Source organism: Lemur catta, chromosome 26 (genome assembly GCF_020740605.2).
Source record: "Lemur catta isolate mLemCat1 chromosome 26, mLemCat1.pri, whole genome shotgun sequence".
Lineage (NCBI taxonomy): Eukaryota > Metazoa > Chordata > Mammalia > Primates > Lemuridae > Lemur > Lemur catta.
This window is the reverse complement of record NC_059153.1, coordinates 6,472,356-6,495,864: the sequence shown is the minus strand read 5'-3', so window position 1 is coordinate 6,495,864 and position 23,509 is coordinate 6,472,356. Positions and strand designations below refer to the sequence as shown.

Sequence of the window (23,509 nt, the reverse complement as noted above, 5' to 3'; positions counted from 1 at the left end):
AAGCATTCGTCCACATTTTCAGTCTCACGTGTGTTCCAAAGTAAGCCAACTACACAATACGCTTGCAAGGGCGATGGTTTCCTGTCCTGAGTTACTTTTTTTCCTCTTTTTAGTAAATTTGGTCCCACAGTATTTAGAGGCCAGAATTTAAAACATGCACACAGCATTTAGCCAGCCAAATTAATTCTAAGAAATTTTAATTTCACGAAAGTAAAAATGTAAGCAAAGGTCACACAAGCTAGTTTAACTGTCAACCTGAACAAATTAGGGAAATTTCACGTGAACATCTCAGACTTACCTTCCTCCCTCTGTGACAATTAGCTGGTGCTGACAAGTGGCGTCCACCTTCAACAGGGCACGAGGTCTCCAGTCCCCACCGTCCCGGCGCCTCCGTGGTCTGAGGCCAGAAGTCGGTGGTCTCGACTCCACAGCCCGGGCTGCTCCACCTCCCGCAGGGCAGAGCCGAGAAAGCTCATCGCGGTGGGAAAAGGGAACAGCTGAGACAAACAGGCGACAGTGGGTGAGAGAACGGAACCATCTCCACCTGTTTAATACGCAATCAACACTGTGCCTTAAAAAGTCAGTTCCTCCATAACAAAACACACTCCTGGCCTGCTTCACTGATTCATATTACACACTTGGGTCCTGCGTGCCTTTTACATTGTTGACTTCTAGATTGTCAATTATTGAGAATTACTTTTGGCAAAACCTGACTTCCCTGATTTTCACTGTTCATTAGCACTTCCAGTGAGAGAGCTGTGACACACACGCCAACTGGTCATTTTCATATTTTGTCCAACACTGGAGGAGGAGTTTACGGAAAAAGGCGTCCAGATTTAATGCAGGTTTTTCTCTGTGCATCGCAGCTGGCAGGTTTGTGCCTGAGCGGGTGAAGGAAGCCTCGGAGTCTGCGATGGGCACAGTGTGCTTGGTCAGTGTGCTAACCCTCTGGGACGTTCTAGATTTACAGCTTCAAAACCGACCACATATATTTGAGACATGAGCTAAAAGTTCGGTCCCCAGCACCAAGCACTAAAGACAGGCTAATGTTAAACGTCCTACACGAACCCCAGGATTACAGGATTGTTCTAAGAAAGGCCTTTCTTACAAGCCAAGGCTCCTAACAGATCACAAAAATGAGATAATTTCAGATCAAAGGCTACTGTTTAGCATCTACGGTCCCAACTGAGCTTTCATTTGGTCAAGTTAATAAAAATGTTATTAAACAAATTAGTAAACTCTGAAACTAAACTTCAAAGACTAAATCTTATATTCTAAATTTAGGATGTAACAGTACAGAGATAATTTAGCGATTAAGATGGGTAAGAAGTATCGTAAAAGACTTGAAAAGGAGTAACTCCTAGTAACAGGCGTGACGCACGGGTGCACCCTGTAGCCACCCGGTACCCACCGTCCCGGCACACTGGCTTAAATGCACCACGGCCTCACGCCGACCTGGACGAGGATCGGGAAGCCGTGAGCTAAAGGCTCACAAGTGGCTCTGCTGTCGCCAGAGCGTCAGGGCAGGGCGGCTGCCACACTGATCCCTCCAACCCTGCATCTGTGACCGGCTGTCACGCCAGGCGCCATGCTGGATTCCCACTTCCCACTTGGACGCCTTGACTTCTCTCACACTGCTTCACAGTGACACTCCACAGTGACGTCTCCACAATTCCTTGGTCCAGGCTGGTTCAGCTGTGTGTGGGCATTTGGGGATATCCCGCCCCCAAATCTGCTAGCTGACATCACCACCACCTGCCGGCCTCCTGGCGCCCCCTCGGGAAGCGGGGAGACACAGGAGAGCGGCCCCTGCTGTGGGCCCAGCACACCAGGTGTTCCGTGTAAACTGAGGCCTGCTGATCCCAGAACTTCTAACTGAAACGTGTAGGCTTACTCCACACTTGCTAGCTTCTATCCCCAGTAAGGAATCAGTAAGTGAAGCAACTGAACATTTATTTGCCCATAACTGTGAAAATGTCAGACACGTGCACAGAAAGAGGATCAAACCCAGAGCTCAGAGCAACAGACGCTCACGGGAACCTTCGAGTGAACAGTCGTCCTCCCGAGGTGACCAGCGCCTCGGCCTGTGCCGAAAGTGAAAGGCAGCAGAAATGGCCATTTCAGAGTCCTTAAATAACTAGTTTCTATTCTGTTATTAAGAAGGCCACATTCACTGTCAAAGGGATGAATTTTAGGTTTGCATTCTCCCACCTGCTCTTTTTGTATCTGCTCTTTTCTAAACGCGGTGGGGCTACGGGTCCCCTTAACTCTGAACCCACACGGACGCTGTCCCCGTCTCCCCGGGAAGACGACGCGCCAGGTGAGCACCCGGGATGAGTGTCCTCACCTGGGGCAGGTGTGGAACGTAATACAGAGTCCTGTGTCTAGGGCAGGGTCACCCCTTAGCTGACGTGTCTAAGGACAATTAGAAGTTGGCAACTGGAATTTCTCTCTGTCCTGGCTTCATTCCCTAGAATTATCTAGAATTAAAACTCTGATATACACAGTTCCAATTCTAGATAATTTGCAGTTTTACTGAAGTTGAAAACATACCATGATTTCAGCAAAAACTGATACATAGTATCTACATTAAGAGAGGAGTTAGTCACATGCTATCTGCACTTAGAAAGTACTGAAAGATCGAGCAAGTTAATTCACCAGGCTTTTAAAGATCTCAACCCTATTTCTATTACTCGATCCTTATCTTCAAACCAAGTCTTCAGCGGATGTAACAGAACCTCGACGTGGGTGTAACGTGAGCACAAGATGGTCACTAAAATGCACCAAAGACCAAAAGAAGAGTTTGATGTTAGGTCAGTCTTTTCATTTGGTAACAAGAGTAATTCCATTTATAGAAAACAGGTTCGCAAATTTCAAAGGTTTAAAGTTTCCTTAGAAAACCTGTAACATGATAAAAAAGAACTCATCAAGAATAACGGTATAATTTCATTCATCAACTTCATTTAAAACATGAATTACAGTATAAAAAGAGAAATGACAACAAAGTCTTATATAACTAACTTATCTGCACAACCAGCCCCTTAAAAGCAAACACCACACCATATGGTTTTAATAAAAGGCAATTGCAGTTCAATCTCCAAGCTGTATCCTTAAGTTGCGGGTTTTCTACAATCTGTTTTACATTAAGTTTTCTCCGTAACAAGTTTCAAGGTGTACGTCACTTCCTCATCCCTAAGCACTTTATTCCCCGAAATGTTTGGACCAGGTATCTCTGTTATTGCCTGTTACTTTATTTTGCTAAGAAATAGGAAACCACTTTAGATTGATCCAAGTTCACGTCCACACCAGAGTTCTAGCACTTGGATATGTGTCCTCATTTGCTTCTTAGGAAACATGATTCAAAGTCCTATGTGGCTACACATTTAAGATTGAAAAACGCAGCCTACCTCTTTCTATTGTTTCATCAAGAAAACGTGGAAGCCTTGAGAGCAGCTTATCACTGTGAGGTCTGGAGCCGAGAGGGAGACACACGAAGCCTCAGGTTTAGCAAAATGCAGTTTATTCGAGCGTCTGGGTGCAGGGGGCTGGAGGTCGAAAAAAGCGTCCACCCCAGGAAGGGGAGAGCGGTGGGTTTATAGAGGGTTTTCTAGGGGGAGTAACTGGACCGCAACAGCCTCCTGTAAAAAATTCTTCTTCCAACCACCAGCTCCTGGGACCCCTGCCCAGTGACACCCGCCCTGCAGCTCCTACCCAGCTGTCCCCGTCAGGAGAGGGAGGGAGGGACAGACTCATCCTTATGGGGGGGCGGGAGGCAAGCTCCCCTTTTGCCTTCCATTCCTCTCTCTCCCTGGGGGTCTGGCACAGGCCACTCGCTAATGACCACCTGTCCCAGCCCCACTCTGCCAAGGCTCCCAGACAGCACCACCTGCTAGGACCACAGTGGCGGGAAGGGCGTCACCAATCCTCTGGGCACTGGCAGGACACCATGGATCAGTCTTTTCACTGTTCAACCACTTCTAAGGAGCAAAACCTTTGTACTTAGTCGGAATCCACCAGAACAGATTCAGTCTCTGAAGATGAAGTGACTTGTGTTCCGTTGTGCTCGTGCACACGACAAAAGGCGGGACGCTCGTTTATCCTGAACAAAACCAGGCAGTGCGTGTGACAAGTGCCAGGGAGGCTGACAAAGACCCTCCTGCAGTTCGGAGAAACCAAGGCAGAGGCGCCAGCTCCAACTGTGCTCTCCGGCCAGTTTCCCACGTGCGACGCAAACTACACCAGAGCAGGTGGGAGGGGCACGGACAGGACCAGCGTCTGCAAACACTACCGAGGGGGGAAGCCCCCTCTGTGCGCTCCTCCGCGGCCCCCTCTGAAACCCCCCCTCTCTCCGCGGAAGTTAGACCGATTTCGTTCTCGTCCACGGCCCGCAGAAGTCCCACCTCGCCCTCCGCCTCTGGGTGCTCCGCCTCCCCGATCGGATTTGGACTTGGGAGGGGGGGATTTGGGTCGCAGTCTCTCGATCTCCTCCGTGCACCCGGTCAAGTAGGAGTTCGGGGCGCTGAAGTAGGATGCGTACGTCTCGGCATTGTAGTTGCTGTTCGTCAGCGTTGGTCCCACCGTGAGCCAACCTGAAACGGAGGGAAAAAGATTATCCTTTTTATTTGCAAGTCTCTCTTATCTTAGATCCTGTAGGGACTCGCTCAAATCCCCAGTGCGTCCTTAGAGATGTCCCTGTCACTCAGCCAATACTGATCTCTTTTACAGAACGCACGGCACTTACTCTCGGTCACATTTTAAAGATGTCACATGTACATATCTTATTTCTCCTCCTAGATTGTAACGTTTTTAATATGCCCCCCTCACTGTCCCCCATCCATGTTCTCTTAATATCTTTTGTGAGAATAGTACTTAGGAAAAAATATTACCCACTCATTACACTGAGTTTGGGCTCAGGGAAAATTTATTAAATTATATATAATCTTCCTACTTATGGAAATGGTACCATCATTTTCTAGTGAAAATCTTGGAACCAGCTTTTGCTCTATTCTTCCCAACCACAAAATATTCTCAGTCGATAAGTCCTAGAAACTCAGCCACGGCCATGTTGCCCTCATCGTCCCCATCTTTCCATTCCTACCGCCACCCTCACACTTAGACCCTTACTGCTCTCCGAGGCCAGCCCCGACCACACCACACACATGTGACAGACACACATATATACTGTCATGATCTCCCAGCTTCGAGTTTCTCTTCCCTCTAAAAGTGAAAAGTCTAAAGCGAAGCTTAAGACGTCCACTTCCCTGCTCAAGAACATTCTAGGGCTTTATACAAAGCCCAGATTCGTAAGTCTGGACTCTACGATCTTGAACTAACTTCCCAATCACATTTCTCCTTAACGCTTTCCATGAACCTTCGTTTAGGTAAAACAATGAACTACTACAGTGGCTGCTTCCCACTAACCTCTACTTTTGCGCCCATATTATTTTCTTTTCTATCCAGCCAACCTGTTAAAAATCTCACCCTTCAGCATCCAATTCAAATATACTTTTTACATGAAATGAAAATTATTTCTCTCTTCTCAGAATTTCCATTGCATGTTATCCTTCTATAGGTAAAAAGGTATTTTTGTCAATTACATTGTTAGATAACTTTGCTTATAATAAGGATATTTTCTGATTGATTAAACTGTATCTGGAATACGAGGAACTACAAATGATAAATACCCAATAGAGACACCACGCTTTGGAATTCCTGGGGTGTGGTGATTCTTGTAACTGACATGTCCTCTGGGAAGGACCCTGGAGATATGCCTCGAGTGTTCCCAAGACACGAGATCCTCTGGAACAGCTCAAGTAATCTCTAAGAATTAGTTCTTTATCTGTAAAACTAGGTATACGATATCTCTGCCCCATCATCCTCAAGGTTATTTCTTAGAATATTAGATGCATCATATAAAATGCCACAAAATGAAAAAATATTCTACTTGGAAAACATTCTAAAACGTGGTAGATACTATTCAGCACTGAAAAGAAACGAGCTATCGAGCCATGAAAAGACAGGAAGGAACCTTGAATGCATATTACTAAATGAAAGAAGCCAATCTGAAAAGGCTACCTACTGTGTGACTCCAACTATATGACAGTCTGGAAAAGGGAACGTCATGGAATCAGCAAAAAGATGGAGTGATTGCGGGGAGGTGAGGGGAGGAAGGGACAGTAAGTGGAGCACAGGGGACTTTGAGGGCAGTGAAACTACTTAGCACGATACTATGATGGTGGAAACACGTCATTTTACATTGGTCTGAATTCAGAGACTGCACGACACCAAGACTGAATCCTAACGTGAACTCCAGACTCTGGGTGATGACGACGGGTCAGTGCTGGTTCATCAACTGTAACAAACGTCCCGTTACGGTGGGGGAGATGGTTAAAGAGGGGGGTGTGCGTGGGTGGGCACAGGGCTATAGGGGAAATCTCTGTACCTTCCTCCCAATTTTGCTGTGAACCTAAAACTGCTCATATTTGAAGTACAGCAAAACAAAAAGAAAATAAAAGAATCAAGACTCAAGCACATAAGCATTGCATTTTGGGCTGCAGTGTGTCCTGCTTCCTGACACCCATGTCCCCAGGAGCCAGGAGGGGGGTCCCACCTGGTCTAATGGTGCTGTCTCTTCCAAACAGATGGAGGCGTCTTCTCCCAAGACAAAAATGCTCGATTATATGGAAGATTTCTACAGGTTTTTCTATATTGCCAATCTCAGGCTCTTCCGTGATAATTAAGTCAATGTCCACATTGGCGTGAATGAAGTCCCCGTCGGTGCTACGCTTCACAGTCCCTTTGATGCCCATGAGGCAGTGTTCCTAAGTAAGGAGAAGAGACCAATTATCTCTTTTCATCAACAGTCACATTTCATAACATTAGAAATTTTACGTCCTCAATTCCAAAACAATCCTGATTTCTCCGACTCTTTGATGCACAGGTCTATGGGCAAAAACATGGTAGGATAACCTAGGTCTCTGGAGGAGTAAAGATTGCCACCCACGTAAATAAGAAAAACAGTTTTCTCCTGTATTTTCACAACACTCAATACTTCGGAACACTTCGTCTCTGACGTTAGATGTGGGTGGGTTTTCCCACTTCTGCACCAACACTGTGATTCAATTCGATTCTGACACTCCCCATGTGGGTAGCGCAGACCCCGTGTGCAGGTCCAGAGCTTGGTCACGTCACACTGTCCTTCACTGCAGATGTCAGTCACAAGTCTATGTTGTCGCTTGTAATTCTGACTGACAGGCTATCAATCAGAGGTCCCCACGCCCCCCTCCTTGGGTTAGATCATTTGCTAGAACAGCTCGTGGAATTCAGGAAAGCACTTTCCTTACTACCTGTTTATTATAAAGGATCCAACTCAGGAACAGCCATATGGAAGAGATACACGGGGCATCTCTCTAGGAGAGAAGAGGGTTGGGGAAGGCGTGGGGGAAGGCACAGGGGGCTTCTACGCCCTCTGAGGGCAGACCACCCTCCCAGCACCTCCACAGGTTCACTAACCCAGAAGCTCTACAAACACTGTCCTTTTGGAATTTTATGGAAGCTTCACTACATAGGCATGATTCCAGTTCAAGAAAGATTCAATAAGACAGACCTTCCCACCAACAGCTCCCTAAAGAGCAAAGAATAAAAACTGTTAAAGCCTGACACTAGCAGGGCAGAATCATACGAAGCAAACGTTCTCAGGGGTTCTTGTATAGGAAAAAGAAGGGAAGACGAGAAATATGTCTCTAAGCTGGCCAGGTATGAGTCTTGCTGCCATCTTCTTTCTGAGCCTAGAAGGGGTCCGAGGTATCAAAAGCCCACATCTAACTTAGAAACATGGCAGTTGAGGACATACAAGAATATACACTCCCCTCTCCAGCACAATGGGGCTGATCTAAGATAGTGGCTAAAATACTTTAAAACTAACTTGGATGTATTCCTGTAATGCTCAATGCTATTTTTACAGGTCTAAGAAAAGGACCTTCCCACCAAAATTAATTAAACAGATATAGTGATTTGGAAAAGCTTGATAGAAAATAATGAAAATTAAAAAAAAAAAAAACTAATATAGGTAATACCTTTGTTCTCTGAAAGACAGCCTTTGGATCTAAAGTCTTAGTCTTCCCAGGATTGTTTTTATTGGTTTTAATCCAACAAATATCTTCACATCTTCTGTAACCCCACTTTCGTAAACACTAGACACAAAAGAATTAAGAAAAGAAATCCTTAACTTAAAGAAATAAACAATACTTAAAATAACCAACCAGCATTAAAAAACTTGCTAGAGGTTTGAGACATTAAATTCCAAAGTGTCACGATAATTTTGTTTTAGTGTAAGACAGAAGAAAAGAAATGCCAGTCTACAGATACACAGCCACAATACAGAATGCATATATACCTTTTGGATATTAATATAATTTATATAGCTAAATATCAAAACAGAAAGGATTACACAATATCTCACTTCTTTAACACTACTTTCATTATCATCAATAGATACTGGGTTTTAAATTACAAGAAAACACTCAGACCCTGTTATCACAAAATAGTCCAAAAGATAATTTGATTCCTGCCACCTCAATTTTCTATCCTCTGGCGAAGCTAAACACTGTTGAAAATTTTCTAACTGATAACTTCTTTTCAAATGACAGTCCTTTAGAATTGTATTTCCATATTTAATACTAACAACTATAAAAAGTTCTGACTTAAAATTATTATGTATATCTTATTGGGTAATATTATACTTTCATTTTATAAAATCTAGAAAATAGTAATGTGAATTTTAGTGTTCTAGAACCTGTTATATATAAACATTCAACAACTAGCTAAAACACTGCTCAGTGGCATTTTGAGGGCCTAACATACGCAGGTACTGGCTCGGTGCTAGGAATAAAAACATGGAGGCTGGGCGCGGTGGCTCACGCCTGTAATCCTAGCTCTGGGAGGCCGAGGCGGGTGGATCGCTCGAGGTCAGGAGTTCGAGACCAGCCTGAGCAAGAGTGAGACCCCGTCTCTACTAAAAATAGAAAGAAATTATCTGGCCAACTAAAAAATATATATACAAAAAAATTAGCCGGGCATGGTGGCTCATGCCTGTAGTCCCAGCTACTAGGGAGGCTGAGGCAGTAGGATCGCTTAAGCCCAGGAGTTTGAGGTTGCTGTGAGCTAGGCTGATGCCACGGCACTCACTCTAGCCCGGGCAACAAAGTGACACTCTGTCTCAAAAAAAAAAAAAAAAAAAGGAATAAAAACATGAATAAGATACAGTTCCTACCCCAAAGTCAACTTAAGAGTAAAGTAGGGGAAAGTAAGTAAATTATACAGTTCAATATTATTAGTACTCTGATCAAGTACATATAAAGAAACATTAGAACATAAAACATACATACACTTTTCAGGAATGCTTATCATGTAAAGTGAGATATACCTCAAAATGAAAACTTAAGACTTTAATTTTAAAAATCTCAAAAATCAAGACCAATATCTATTCCTGTCACTATTTGTTTAGCACAGGGTGTTCATTAACATTAATGTTCATTAACATCAGGCCATTAACAATGGCCTAAATCCTACATGCCCTAATCTACTAATTTATCAAAAACTCAACGCCTGTAATCCTAGCCCCCTGAGAGGTTGAGGCGGGTGGATCGCTCGAGGTCAGGAGTTTGAGACCAGCCTGAGCGAGACCTTGTCTCTACTAAAAATAGAAATAAAAAAATTATCTGGACAACTAAAAATATATATAGAAAAAATTAGCCGGGCATGGTGGCGCATGCCTGTAGTCCCAGCTACTCGGGAGGCTGAGGCAGGAGGATCGCTTAAGCCCAGGAGTTTGAGGTTGCTGTGAGCTAGGCTGATGCCACGGCACTCACTCTAGCCCGGGCAACAAAGTGACACCCTGTCTCAAAAAAAAAAAAAAAAAAAAAAAAAAAGCTCAAGAGTATTCCTCATGCTAAATTATTTTTGTAATCATTTTTGGCCAAACTCTGCTTTCACTAATGTGATAAACTGCTGCATAAACAAGTAAGATAAAACCTTCTGATCGTTTTCAACCTAATTCAGGCGGTAGGAGGAAAGACCAAAATCAGACGTTAGAGCCCAAAAAGGTAAATACCAATATACCTATAAACACATACAGTATCTTTCTTTCTCTCTTGCTTTTCCACAGCATCTTGGGGAGCCACCACCAAAAAAAATGGAGATACCCAATTAAAATATAGTTACAGTCTTACCCTTGAAGTTAATAAACGACAGAAGCAATGATGTAACCCAACAGCCTCAAACTTGCTATTTTTATAAAAGATATAAAGTAACTGTAGAATTTCAGAATTTGGGCACAATTTTATCTCAATATAATCCTGCTTCTCTCATATAACGCTTAAATGTTTCACCTGTCAAATGAACACCTACCCCAATTAGCATGATTAAATGAGATCATTTGCTGTATAACAAGTAGTATGTCATAAAGATGTAAAGTACCATCCAATAACACATGAGGAAACTGAGACCCACAAGATTAAGTACCTTTGTGCCCAGTCTCACAGCTGAACTGTAGCTGAATTGAAACCAAAACTGAAGACTCTTGATACCTAACCATAATACTCCCATTATTCTTGGTTAAAACAGCATGTTATTTTGTTTCCTTTTAGCAAAATATTCCAATCAAAAAAAGAAAAAGAAAAGCTCTGAAATACAATTAAATATAAGATACCTAAAATAAGTTTGGGTGTAATAACTTCTTTCTTACTCTCACTCATTCATTCAAACTATGTGTTCCATACGCCATGTTACTTTTCCAATTTGATTTGACTTCCATTTGGAATTCAGATGTCCATGCTATTCAGAATAATACTTTTTAGCTACTCATAAAGAGCAGTAAGTGACACTAAGCAGCTCATTTTTAAGCTGTCATTTGGAGTTCCAAATCTCTAAACTGTTTCCTTCCTGCAGTTGTAATAAATTATATTTTGAAAGGGCTACATTCATCCCAATGCTAGTTAGCTGACTTAGGGGTCCTGTCTCTCTTACATTGTTTTCCCAACATTTCTTCCTTCTGAACATTTTAGAACTATTCAAGAAAGAAAAGACAAAATAATAATCTTCCAACTTCTTATGCAAAATGTTACTTTTTTTTCTTATGAACTTAAAATTTCACTTTAAAAACACAGCTCCTTACCACTCTTCCGAGGTCCAAGCCCTCCCCAGAACCACACCAGAGAAAAATAAAGGACCGTGGTGCTGCGATCTCATCAATCTCTAACTTCATGATCTGGAAGACACACAAACAATATTGCAGAAGAGTAGTTTGTTTCCCATTTATCCTAAATTCAAAAGAACCACCATTGAATTTATCAGGATTCTCAGTAGATGTGTTCTCTAAATGTACTAATTTCCATTAGGAAATATAATGGAAAACAAAATTAAAATTTATTTAAAATTGCTTGTTCTAGTGCTGTTTTATTATTTTATACACACATATATAAATACACTTGCTTTTATATGGAAAGAGTTTATAGGAAACCATATTCATAGAATTATGGAATCTTACAGATGGAACCTGAGAGATATTCTACAGCAATGTTTTACTCTTTATCAAAAAAGAATGGAAAGAAGTTAAGTAAGTCCAAGGTTAGGGGTAAAATTAAAATGAAATATAATAAATGTTTGGGGAAGACTGTGGTTTCCAGTATCTACAGAACAGTTTTCAATAAATCAATATACATATTTTCTTATAACTAAGTCTGAAATGCCAAAAAAAAAAATAAAGTATTCTCTTTTGACCCCGTCATTCTAAAAGCTAAGCCTTGGTATTCTAAATAAGGGCTTATGTCCTTAACTAAAACACACTGACCACTACTGACTCTCTAATGTGAAAAAGAATACTTATGAAACTCACGTTTCTTATTTACATTTTATTTATTACATTAACTGCTGGCATGTTCTTTAGGATATCCCACAAAGGTTTGGAGCTTAGGCTCTGGGACTGTATAATATTTTTCAATATGCCAGTCAAAGCTGAAGGTCAGTGAAAATAAACTGTAATCAAGAATTTGCACATAAAATGGAACTTCTTTATTTTAAAAACTCTATTAGTTCGTCATATATAATTGAAGCTCTGTGCCTTTACTGACCTAACCTCAGGCTGGCTAGAGAAAACAAACTTTAGTCTAACTATTAACTAAAGACATAATAAGATCCATTGTTTAAATTTTCCTTTCTTTTAACCAGACAAAAATGGCTACTATTAATACTCAATTTTGTGAGGATATGGTAAACTAGATATTTTTAAACACTGCTAGAAGGAATATAAATTTATACAGCCTATCTAGAAAACTTCTCTGCAGTTAATATCAAGAATGTTAAGTCTTGGCTGGGCGCGGTGGCTCACACCTGTAATCCTAGCACTCTGGGAGGCCGAGGTGGGAGGATCGGTCGAGGTCAGGAGTTCGAGACCAGCCTGAGCAATAGCGAGACCTCATCTCTAAAAATAGAAAGAAATGATTTGGACAGCTAAAAAATATATATATAGAAAAAATTAGCCGGGCATGGTGGCGCATGCCTGTAGTCCCAGCTACTCGGGAGGCTGAGGCAGGAGGATCGCTTGAGCCCAGGAGTTTGAGGTTGCTGTGAGCCAGGCTGACGCCACAGCACTCTAGCCTGGGCAACAGAGTGAGACTCTGTCTCAAAAAAAAAAAAAAAAAAAAAAAAAAAGAATGTTAAGTCTTTAATCTTAAATTTAAATTTTAAGAACACTATACTCTATATACATTTCTCATTTTTCAACAATAAGCACAGATAGCAGTTACAAAGAGGGGAGGGGACAATTTTTTTTAAGTTATGTAAGATCCATAAAAAAGTACATAGAAGTTCTAGGAGTGTTAAAGTTAACAGGAAAAGCTCCAAGGGGAAAAAACTGGAGGTAAATCTTGAAAAATACATATTATTAAGAATAGTAACCACCGTTAGTGCAGAAAGTCACAAGCGAGAACTCAAAGCGGTTTCCTAGGAAACATCAGTCTCACAGTTTTGCCCTTTCTTTACCCTTCCTCTCCTCTGGAGGTCAGGATGCTCCTGATTACTCTCTGCTCGAAATTCCTGTTTCCTTGGTTTCCATGACATCCATACTCTCCTGGTGCTGCTCACTCACCTCTGATCCATTTTGTTTTACATCTGCACTTAAATCTATATGTTTCCCCAGGATTTATTGTCAGTCCATATTTTATCTTAATTGAGATACAATCCCAGGACAAACTTGTCTGTTCCCATGTGTTTAATGTGGTAATTAACCCACTAAAATCTGTATTTTTGAGAACGGATCTGTCTGCCCTTTGAGTTTCATATTCCTCTTACCTCTTCCACTTGAATGTCTCACGTACACCTAAAAATTATCTTGTTCAATATTATCTAATCCCTCTATTCCTGCTCCTCTTCTCAAATTCACTCTCTCTCAGTTGGTAGTAACTCAATCCATTTAACTCAAGATGGAAACCGAGTTACCCTTACTTCCTCCACTCATCCTGCTCACTCAGTCCCACCAAACGTGTCTCCTACACATGACTGAATTTACCGCCTTCTATTCCTACTGTCACCCTAATTCAGGGTCCCTTCATCTAGGGAGAAGGGCAGAACTAGGTTACTGCAAGTCTTCTAACTGCTCTCCTTCCTCCAGAATTCTTTCCCTCTAGGCCAGTCTCCACACATCAATCTGACCATTTTACTAAACTGGTTAAAACCCCTCAAAGACTATGGAATGTCCTTAGAATCAAAGTCCAAGCTCCTGAGACACCATCTCAAGATAGTCCCCACCTGCGTCTTAACAAACCAACCTACCTACAGCCTCCCCACCACAGACCCGACACCATGTTTGCTCCCAGCCCATCTGTTCCTGCTAGTCCCTCTGCCTGGACTTCCCATCCCACATCTTTCCTCACCTGGCCAGATTTTGCTCAGGTGTCATCCCCCCATGTTCATACGTTCCATCGTCCCAGGCTTGGTCAGTTGTCCTCATATCATCCTACACGGTCCTCCATCACTAACCAAGAAAATTATAATGTAATTATTGGTTCAGGCCAATGTATGGCCCATTAAACTGTGTAAGTCTTGCTAATCTTTGGATCTCCAGTTCCCAGCACATTGCCCAGAACAGAGCGGTACTCACTAAATATGCTACTTTTGTTACTGATAAGTAAAACAGATACCTCATGTAACTAACTCAGATTATCAGCTTGCTTAATTTCATGTAGGAAAATACAACTTTATCACAACAATTGTATTGTACTGAAATTATATGTTCATATCTCCTTTTCATCCATACTGTAAGTTTTTTTTTTTTTGCCTTTGAGACAGAGTTTCACCCTGTCACCCCAGGTGGAGTGCAGTGGCATCATCTCAGCTCACCTCAACCTCAAACTTCCAGGCTCAAGCCATCCTCCTGCCCCAGTCTCCCGAGTTGGAACTACAGGTGCAGGCACCACCATGCCCAGCTAATTTTTTCTATTTTTGGTAAAGATGGGGTCTCACTCTTGCTCAGGCTGATCTTGAACTCCTGACCTCAAGCAACCTTACCATCTTGGCCTCTCAGAGTACTAGGATTACAGGTACAGGCCAGGTACAAACCTGGTCCATAATTTCTTTCAACAGTAGAAATCATGATTTTTTTATACACTCACACACAAACACTCAGATGTTTACTGATACTGATCAAGTGCAAAATGAGTTATAATTATTTTGTCTGCTTTGAGACTTTTCTAGCTACATATCCAAAGACTCTAAGACTGGAATTGTGAGTTTTCTACAGCCTACTCACTGACCACTTGCTCAATTTTTGCCTCAGAAAGAAAAATCGAATTAAAGATAATATAATATTTGTTAATGTACCTTGTACTTTGGACCTCCAACGATAATATACACTATAAATCTATAGTTATAATTCCTACAAAAGTAGGAATATTTACAATCTCACTTTCTGATCAAATAAACACATATTTATCTAAAAAATAACTAATTCATGACAATGTAGAAGTTTCCATCATACATCATCCCAAGTCCAGCACTTCTCATTAGCAGTGATCCCGGTCTCTCTGTAATACTCTTCCAAAGGGGGTTCCAGAAGAATCACATCAAATTTGGGTGTTAGTTCTCTGATGTCAAAGGCTTCTATATCTGCTTGTAAATACCTATTGGATTAAAGCACAAAAATGAGTAAAAAATTTTCACATATCTCCAAGATTAAACATTATTACCAAAAATTATTTATAAAATGATCATGAGCTAATTATTAATACTAAATGCTTTTTTATGGAAGGTCTTCCTTCTTTAGTATAGACATTAAACCACCTACCAGAGCTCTTCCCTAAGACATGGACATAATTACACTATAAAGTAAAAATCAACCTATTCCCCACGTACATCTACAACAAATTCTTCTCTCATCTTTACACTGAAAATTCGCACTCAGATGTGAGTTTCTGAACGCCTTTCCACCGTCATCTGAACTTTCTAAAGAGTACCACATTACTTTTTTTTCTCAATTGTTTAGTTAGGTAAGAAAAACCATTTCACTGTAAGTTTTAAATTCCTCCTTCTAAAAAACAGTACCTAAATACTGACATAATTTTTCTTTTATTAGTTGTTCATTAGTAAAAATGTATATATTAATAGACTTTTCACACTACCTAATATAAATTACTACTGGCCATTACTGAAGTTATTTTCACATAGTACGAAATTATTATTTTAAATCTAAAATATTCTGCATGTAAGAGAATTTTTAAACAGAATGAATATTATAGAATACTCAAACTTCCCCACATACTGAGACTTTTTGTGGTTCTTCTAATGACTTACAGGATATATTTTATCAAACTGTTAAATGTACAAAACATTGAAAGCTAAATACGAAACATTCTCCAATTTCAAAGACTTTATACACATTTCTGAGGAAAACATTCTGTTTAGCAAAGATTAAAATGAATTACAATATTATAAATTGTTAAGAACGGTATCTCATGTTATAATGCTCTGTTATAATTAATTTTTATCCTTTATCCTCTAAGTTTTCTAAACTTTTTCCAATAAACAAATGTGACTGTAAAGAAAAAGTCACTTAAACGTATTTTAAGCAAAGTATCAAGAATACAATAAACATGAATGATTTTTTAAGAAGACAAAAATATTTAGAGATACTTCAAGCAAATTACCTGAAAAGCTAAAAAAAAAAATTAAATGAGAACCCACTGCATACTTAGCACCAGAGTTTCAAACTAATATATTCTACTAAAGAATAGAGTAATAAAGCATGCTAATCTTGCAGAGGCACTGAATTTCTTTTAAAAAGAAAAGTTACAACACACTGATACATTGATACTTTAACCCTGAGTTGAGAGCAAACAGTAACTGAATAAACACTTACATAGGAGGAGTGTTAGACTTAGCTATTAACTCATCCTTTAGCCTGATGAGCTCCCTTAGCTTAGGGTATTCTTCAAATCTGTCAGCTAAACCTGAGGAGAAACAATAGTAAATTCTAAATTGCAATTCAAGTAAACTCAGTATCAGTGAATTCAAAAGTTATGAGTTTTCTCAAGGAAATGAAACAATACAAATGCCACTTTGCTCTCATGTCTTTTTGTAAAAGTTAATGTATAGCATTTTTAAATAATTCGTACCCGATGACCCTAAGCCCACATACAGGTAAAACTCAGATGTCCTAAAGCCAAGATCAAGTCAACATACCATTTAATTTCTCATATTTATTAAGTAAACAATCTGCTTATGGCATCATGTTCAACCATTCAGGAAAAGAAAAAACACTACACCTTTCTTGTATGCTATCTTCCCTTTTCTTTTAGCTAAAAAAAAAATTCCTTCTCCTAGAAAATGTAGTAACTGTTAAGATTTTTACTTAGTTTCTTGGATAGGTACCCAAAGCAGAGAAAATTACTATTTTTTTCTATCTTTGTCACCACATAGGAAGCATATTCATAATAATAATAAATTGTGTAAACTTAACATAAAAACCAAAAGTACAAATACCAATGACTTTAATATCGAAGAGTAAAAGTGAAAGATTCTGTAAAGCTTTCTGAACCAGTGGTTGTAGATCACTCTTCCAATAAAACAAGTTTGAAGGTTTTATTACAGTGAGGTTTTAACAGGGTAGAGTCAGCTCTCAATCATATACAGAACAGAAGGTACAACTCTTCCTCAGTTTATTATAATAGTTTTCTAAGTACATTTTCTTTGCATTGGGAAAGTAAGTATCTTAAGAGCAGAAAGGTTTATATACAAATTTGGTTATAAAATTTATCATAATTTTTTACGTTACACCTAAATTTTGCTTATAAAAGCATTAAAATTAGTTTCTACTTCAAGAGTAATGTTGCTTATAAGAGATAAAAAAATAAATAAATTGGATTACATCAAAATTAAATTGTTTGTGCTGCAAAACACACTATGAAAAAAGTGACAGAACAACTTCCAGAATGGAAGAAAACTGCAAATCATCTATCTAATAAGAGATTTGTACCAAAAATATATAAAGACTATATACACACAAAAAAAATAAAGAACTCTTGCAATTTGATAATAAAAAGACAAAGAAAAATTTAAAGATAAACAAAGTATCAGGACATTTCTCCATAGAAGATATTCAAAAGGCCAATAAGCATATGAAAAGATGCTCAATATCACTAATCACTAGGAAAATGCAAATCAAAACCACAATGAAATACCACTTTACACACACTAGGATGTCTACAATAAAAAATACAGACAATAAGTGTCCAAGATGTGAAGAAATCAGAATGTAAAATAGTATAGTCACTTTGGAAACAGATGGGTAAGAAGCTAACAGAGGATTACCACAGAACCCAGCAATTCCACTCCTAGGTATATACCAAAGAGAAAAAAAAACATATCACATAAAAACTTTTACATGAATATTCATAACAGCACTGTTTGTAACAGCCAAAAAGTACAAACAATCCAGATGAATAGGTAAACAAAGTGCGAAACATATACACATTTATATACACACAATGGAGTATTATTTGGCAATAAAAAGAAACAAAGTACTGACACATGCTATAACATCAATGACCCTTAAAAATACTCGGCTAAATGAAAGAAGACCGTTGCCAGTCACCGAACACCACATGTTACATGATTTCATTTACATGAAATGTCTCAAATACGCAAGTTTATTGAAACAGAAAGTAGATTAGTGGTTACTTAATGCTGGGGGGCAAACGAGGGAGGGAACGGGGACCGACTGCTAATGGGTATGGGGCTTCCTTAGAGGAGATGCAGAAGTTAGAAAATAGATTGTGGCAATGGCTGCACAACTTCTGTGGATACACTTAAAAAACAATGAATTATATTCTTTAAGTGGATGAACTGCATGCTCTCAATAAAGCTATCTAAAATGCAGAACCAATGTGGAATTCGCCCCAAAAATGAAAAAACTAAGAAATAAAAAATAAATTGCTTATGGAAAAGGAAGGTGTACTAGAAGGAAGCACTGAGAACAGAAAGAGGAAGTCAAGCTAGGAAGAATAATTTTGTTAGAAATAACCCACAAATGGATAAATTACATGCATGTCATTGAGAGTCAGCCATAGCCTATTCCAAACAAATCTGACATACCTACATCCCTGATGAAATTCTGAGGCCTGTGTCCAGTGTCTACAAAATGTTGGCAGTAATCATTGTGAGGATTTAAACTCTGTGTTCCCTAAGGAAAAAGTCAAAATTAAATTAATAGCATGCACTCTGATGGCAGATACACCAAATTTGTACTTTGTTTTTTATCATGGGGTCAGACAAAATATAATCAATTGATAGATTAAAAAGTGATATTTGAAAACACGAGTAAAATGATAGCATTACTCTTCAGTAGCTACTGACATTAATATACTATTATTTCATACTAAATAGCCAAATATCAGAAAAAATTTCATGAATAATTTTAATTGATCTTTATTTTATAATAATAATCCCTGAACAATTGAAAAAAATCTTAAAGACAAACAGGTATTTAAAATCTTTTCAGGCACAGAGCTTAAATGTGGAAAGTTACAAGATTTGAAAATTCTCTATTTTACCTTAAGAAAAGTACTAGAATCTTTATAAATCTCTTCTTCATATGGCAAATTTTCTTCCTCCTGTTGCATTTCTAGTTCATCCTTGAAAAAGGAAGATTAAGTAAACATTTTATGCACCAAGACTATTTCTCTAATTATCACATCTTAACACTCAACATATTTTATGTCCTTGAGATATAATAAATGTTTCTAATTAGCATTAAAGTAAAACATTAAAGTTTTTGCTTTCTCGTCATTAGATCTAACTAGTTATCTTCAAAATAAAAAAAATAATTTCCTCATGATTATTATGAATACCAATTACCTACAATTACTAATGTTTTGTTGACTAAATATAGTATTATCTCATATATACTATAATATGAGAATTTAGCTTAAGTCCTGAAAGATATGACCACCAATGGGGCAATTTTATTTCTATCAGATTGAATCATATGAAAATGTTGTACTTATAGGTCAAAACCATTGTATATGGTTACACCCAAAATAATCACAAATATTTAAGTTACATATTAGCATACGTCAAAATGCAACACACAAAGACAGTATTCATGAGATTAGGTTATCACATCATTGAAATTCCTAGAGATTTACTGAAACTATGCATTCTCTTCACTATTAAATATAGTTATACAACAATTTACTTAAAAAAAGGAAAAAAGGTTTTTCATCCACAATACTTTTTTTCAACTAAATATTGCAATATAAGTTTAGATATTGGGTTTTCCTTGGGCCTCTTTCAAAAATGGTTCTATACTGCTGTCTAGCCCATGAGTTCTTAAGATATTTTAACTGTACCACCCCATGTTGTTAATACAGAATAATATAATTCAAAAAAGACTATTGTGGCTTCTTGAAATCTGATCCAATAATCTAAAGTTTCTGACACACACAATCTCCTCACACTTCTTTAAGAATATTATCGCCTAGTGCTTGCCAGGCTAAGTACTTTACATACATAACCTAATTTAATCCATACAACTCTCGCATTAAAACCAGGAAACTAATAAGAAAGGTCTTTATTTAACTGATGACAACATATGCCACTGACAATTATTTTAGCACATCTTAAAATTCAGTTTTCCATCAGATTTGTTTTCCTGGATATGAAACTATTATTATAAGGATTTATTTTTTCTTGACAGTAGAATTCTCTACTTGCCTTATATTCTTCCATTTTGTCTTCATCTGTCTCTCCTTCATCCAAATATTTACGCTTTGCATTTGGAGCAGAGGTATCATAGGAAGCCCTGAAAATTAAAAAGGAAATATCACACACATATATATAAGATGTATAAATGAATCTATGAACAATATTAAAAACACAAGTGATTAAAAACAGAACCAGGCAAATTTTTCCTGATTAAACATTATGTATTTACTCAGTTTATATGTCATCCAAATATTCCCACAATATGATTGATAATTCTTTAGTTTATTTTCAAGAGAAAGCAAGCAAATTAGAAAATAAAGTGTTATAAAGGAGGTATTGCAAAAAGAAACTTCTATATTATGCATCATTTTGATGTGTCTTGAGCAAGACTGATGTCAAAATTGATCAGATATTATGAAATGCTTTCTGAACTATCAAATAAATACCCCTTTTAATGTATATTTTCCTTTATAAAAATTTTAAAAATATAATTACTTATAGTATATATGTTAGTCTAAAAGTCCATTTCCTACTTTATAAATGAGAACTTACCATATTCAGAAAACATTTCATAATTCATGAACTGACAATAAAAACCAATGTTTCTAAAATCTTTATTTTGATGCTTTTCATAAAAACAGTCTGCATACCTAGAGTTGATTATTAAACGACGATCCTTTCACAATAATAACACGTCACTAAAAAAAAATTACTTGACTGACCTGCAGGTTTCTCGTGTTTCAGCGATTTCTCTCTGTTCATCTTTGCTATTTAACACGGCACCAATGCTGTCAGCACTTTCAGCTCCCAACTGGGAAAAGGCAAAAGCCAAAAATTAGATCACAATACATTGGACAGCCTTTCTAGGCATTTGTAGAAGCATTTGATATATCAAGTATTTAAAAAAAAAAACCCAAAATCATACAACAAACAAATGGGTTAATAGCTTATACGACAAACTGGAAAAAAACGTGAAACAAAATCATGTTAGTTAAGAATGATTCTGACAGCAGAAAAAGCGTTTTATACTTTCAGTCATATAGATACTCCTTGATTTATGACGGGGTTACGTGCCAATAAATCCATCATAAGTTGAAAATAAATGCATTTAAAATAAATGTTGAAAGTGTGGCTTCAACTTAAAATATTTTCAACTTATGATAGATTTATCGGGACATAACCCCATAGTAAGTTGAGGAGTGTACTGAATGCATGTGGTTTTTGCACCATTAGAAAGTCAAAAAATCATTAAGTTGAACCATTGTGAGTCCGGGGCCATCTGTATTTGAAAATAAAACACAACTTTAGCCAATTTCCTACTTTTCAAGTAAATAATAAAACACAACTTTACACAACTTTAGGTTGAGCATCCTAAATCTGAAAATCCAAAATTATCTGAGCACTGACATGACGCTCAAAGGAAATGCTCATTGGAGCATCTCAAATGTCAGACTCTTGGATTTGAATGCTCAACTAGTAAGCACAATGCAAACATTTCCAAACCTGAAAAAAACTGAAACCCGAAACCCCCAAGCATTCTGGAACAGAGATACTCAACCTGTAGTAGCAATAACCAAAAAAAGCAGCCAACACAGTTTTTATACAGGGTTCTAGGTACGACATTAAACACTTCATATGCACTGGCTCTTATACTGTACCTTATTTATTGCATGCTCTAATAAAAATCTATCCAGTTTTAGGCAAGCTAAGTGTTTACAATTATAGGCACAACACTGAACTTTATACCTTAAAAATGGCAATGTAAATTCTTTGAGCTTAATTTCTTCATCTGTAAAAATGCAGGCAGATAGCATCTGACTGTAGAACAAAGATAACTTATGTAAAAAGCTTAGCAAAGTCTGACACCTAATTATAAGGGACTTCCTAAGTGGCAGCTACTATTAAATTTTATGCACTTTGTAAGCTCTCTGAGGGTACGGACTACCTATTATCCCTTGTTCACCTGCCAACACCTACTGGAGCCTCTGGCATTTGTTGAGTGTAAAACCTTCAACAATTAACAGTATGCCACAAATCTGTTCATCAGATCATAAAGGAAGAGGGGCTTCAGAGTTCCATTCACTAAAACCAATTATTTATTACTGAAAAATAACATCAGAATGCCTCATTACAGCCTACCAGTACTTCCCCTATCACTTGTACTGATTTGAACAGGAGGATGGAAAACACAGCCTCTGATTTTTAAGAAGACCATGTGCAGTGTGTATTCTCTGCGTAGACTCTACTAATCGGCAAGTGTTAACTTACTCATACACAAAAAACAGTGAAGGAGGACGGTTTAGAAGACAAGCTTTGGGCGGGGCGCGGTGGCTCACGCCTGTAATCCCAGCACTCTGGGAGGCCGAGGCAGGAGGATTGCTAGAGGTCAGGAGTTCGAGACCAGCCTGAGCAAGAGCGAGACCCCGTCTCTACTAAAAATAGAAAGAAATTATCTGGACAGCTAAAAATATATAGAAAAAATTAGGCCTGGTGGTGCATGCCTGTAGTCCCAGCTACTTGGGAGGCTGAGGCAGGAGGATCGCTTGAGCCCAGGAGTTGGAGGTTGCAGCGAGCGAGGCTGACGTCACGGCACTCTGGCCCGGGTGACAGAGCGGGACTCTGCCTCCAAAAAATAAAAATAAAATAAAAACAGCGAAGGCAAACGCAGGGGCTAACGAGCCACTCATCGCAGCGGGACCGGCGGGGTTACCCACACAGACCGAGGCTCGGCCTCCCCGCCGGCCAGCACCGCGCCAGCCGGGCATCCCCGCCCGAGTCGCCGAAGACCAGTCGTGGGATTCGCTTCAGCATCGCAGCGAACCAGGCAGGGACCGGGGAACACTCGGGGACCGCAGGACGTGAGGCCGAGACGCAGAGACCCGAGGGCCGGGGTCGCGGGACCCGGAAGCGCCGGACCCGGCGGCCGCAGGCGACAGAGCGGAGAGGGAGGGGGAGGGGGAGGGGGGAGGGGGGAGGGGAGGGGGCCGCGCACGCGCATGCTCAGTCCCGCCCCGCAGGGGCCGCCGCCGACCTGCTGCGCCAGGAGCTGCCGCCGTAACTTCTGCCGCTCCCGGATCTCCTGCAGGCGGCTGTCCATGGCCCAGCTCCTCCTCCTCCTCCTCACGACCTCAAATACGTGTCAATCGCGAGTGACCCCCCGGCCCAACCTTCCTTCGGGGTCTGTGACACACACGCTGCCCCAGCAAATTCTGGAGGCGAGCGCGCCCCGCGCTTCCCTCGGCAGGGACTTCCGGCG

At 39.4% G+C, this 23,509-nt stretch overlaps 1 protein-coding gene across 3 annotated transcripts; it reads right to left on the bottom strand.

Annotated features, from left to right (window-relative positions):
* Positions 1-3,503: 3,503 nt before the first annotated feature.
* METTL14 (methyltransferase 14, N6-adenosine-methyltransferase subunit) lies at positions 3,504-23,501 on the bottom strand. Of its 3 annotated transcripts, none has more exons than XM_045537373.1 (11): positions 23,285-23,501; positions 20,976-21,064; positions 20,263-20,350; positions 19,101-19,181; positions 18,643-18,730; positions 16,409-16,499; positions 15,032-15,173; positions 11,174-11,266; positions 8,076-8,192; positions 6,611-6,821; positions 3,504-4,589 (listed from the first exon to the last, which is right to left on the bottom strand). In XM_045537373.1, the coding sequence occupies exons 1-11, from the start codon at positions 23,348-23,350 to the stop codon at positions 4,285-4,287; spliced, it is 1,371 nt and encodes a 456-aa protein (XP_045393329.1). In that variant the 5' UTR covers positions 23,351-23,501; the 3' UTR covers positions 3,504-4,284. The 3 variants fall into 3 exon arrangements, with proteins under 3 accessions (XP_045393329.1, XP_045393330.1, XP_045393331.1); XM_045537374.1 differs by lacking the exon at positions 23,285-23,501 and adding an exon at positions 22,974-23,186; XM_045537375.1 differs by lacking the exon at positions 23,285-23,501 and adding an exon at positions 22,522-22,633.
* Between the last annotated feature and the right edge of the window lie 8 nt (positions 23,502-23,509).

Excerpts from the sequence above, each read along its gene's own strand:
- METTL14 (XM_045537373.1), bottom strand. The coding sequence starts at position 23,350 with ATGGACAGCCGCCTGCAGGAGATCCGGGAGCGGCAGAAGTTACGGCGG. Across the intron at positions 18,731-19,100 it reads ATTCTAGTACTTTTCTTAAG|GGAACACAGAGTTTAAATCC; the intron begins GTAAAATAGAGA and ends CTTTTTCCTTAG. Across the intron at positions 4,590-6,610 it reads AGACAGCACCATTAGACCAG|GTTGGCTCACGGTGGGACCA; the intron begins GTGGGACCCCCC and ends CCTCCGTTTCAG.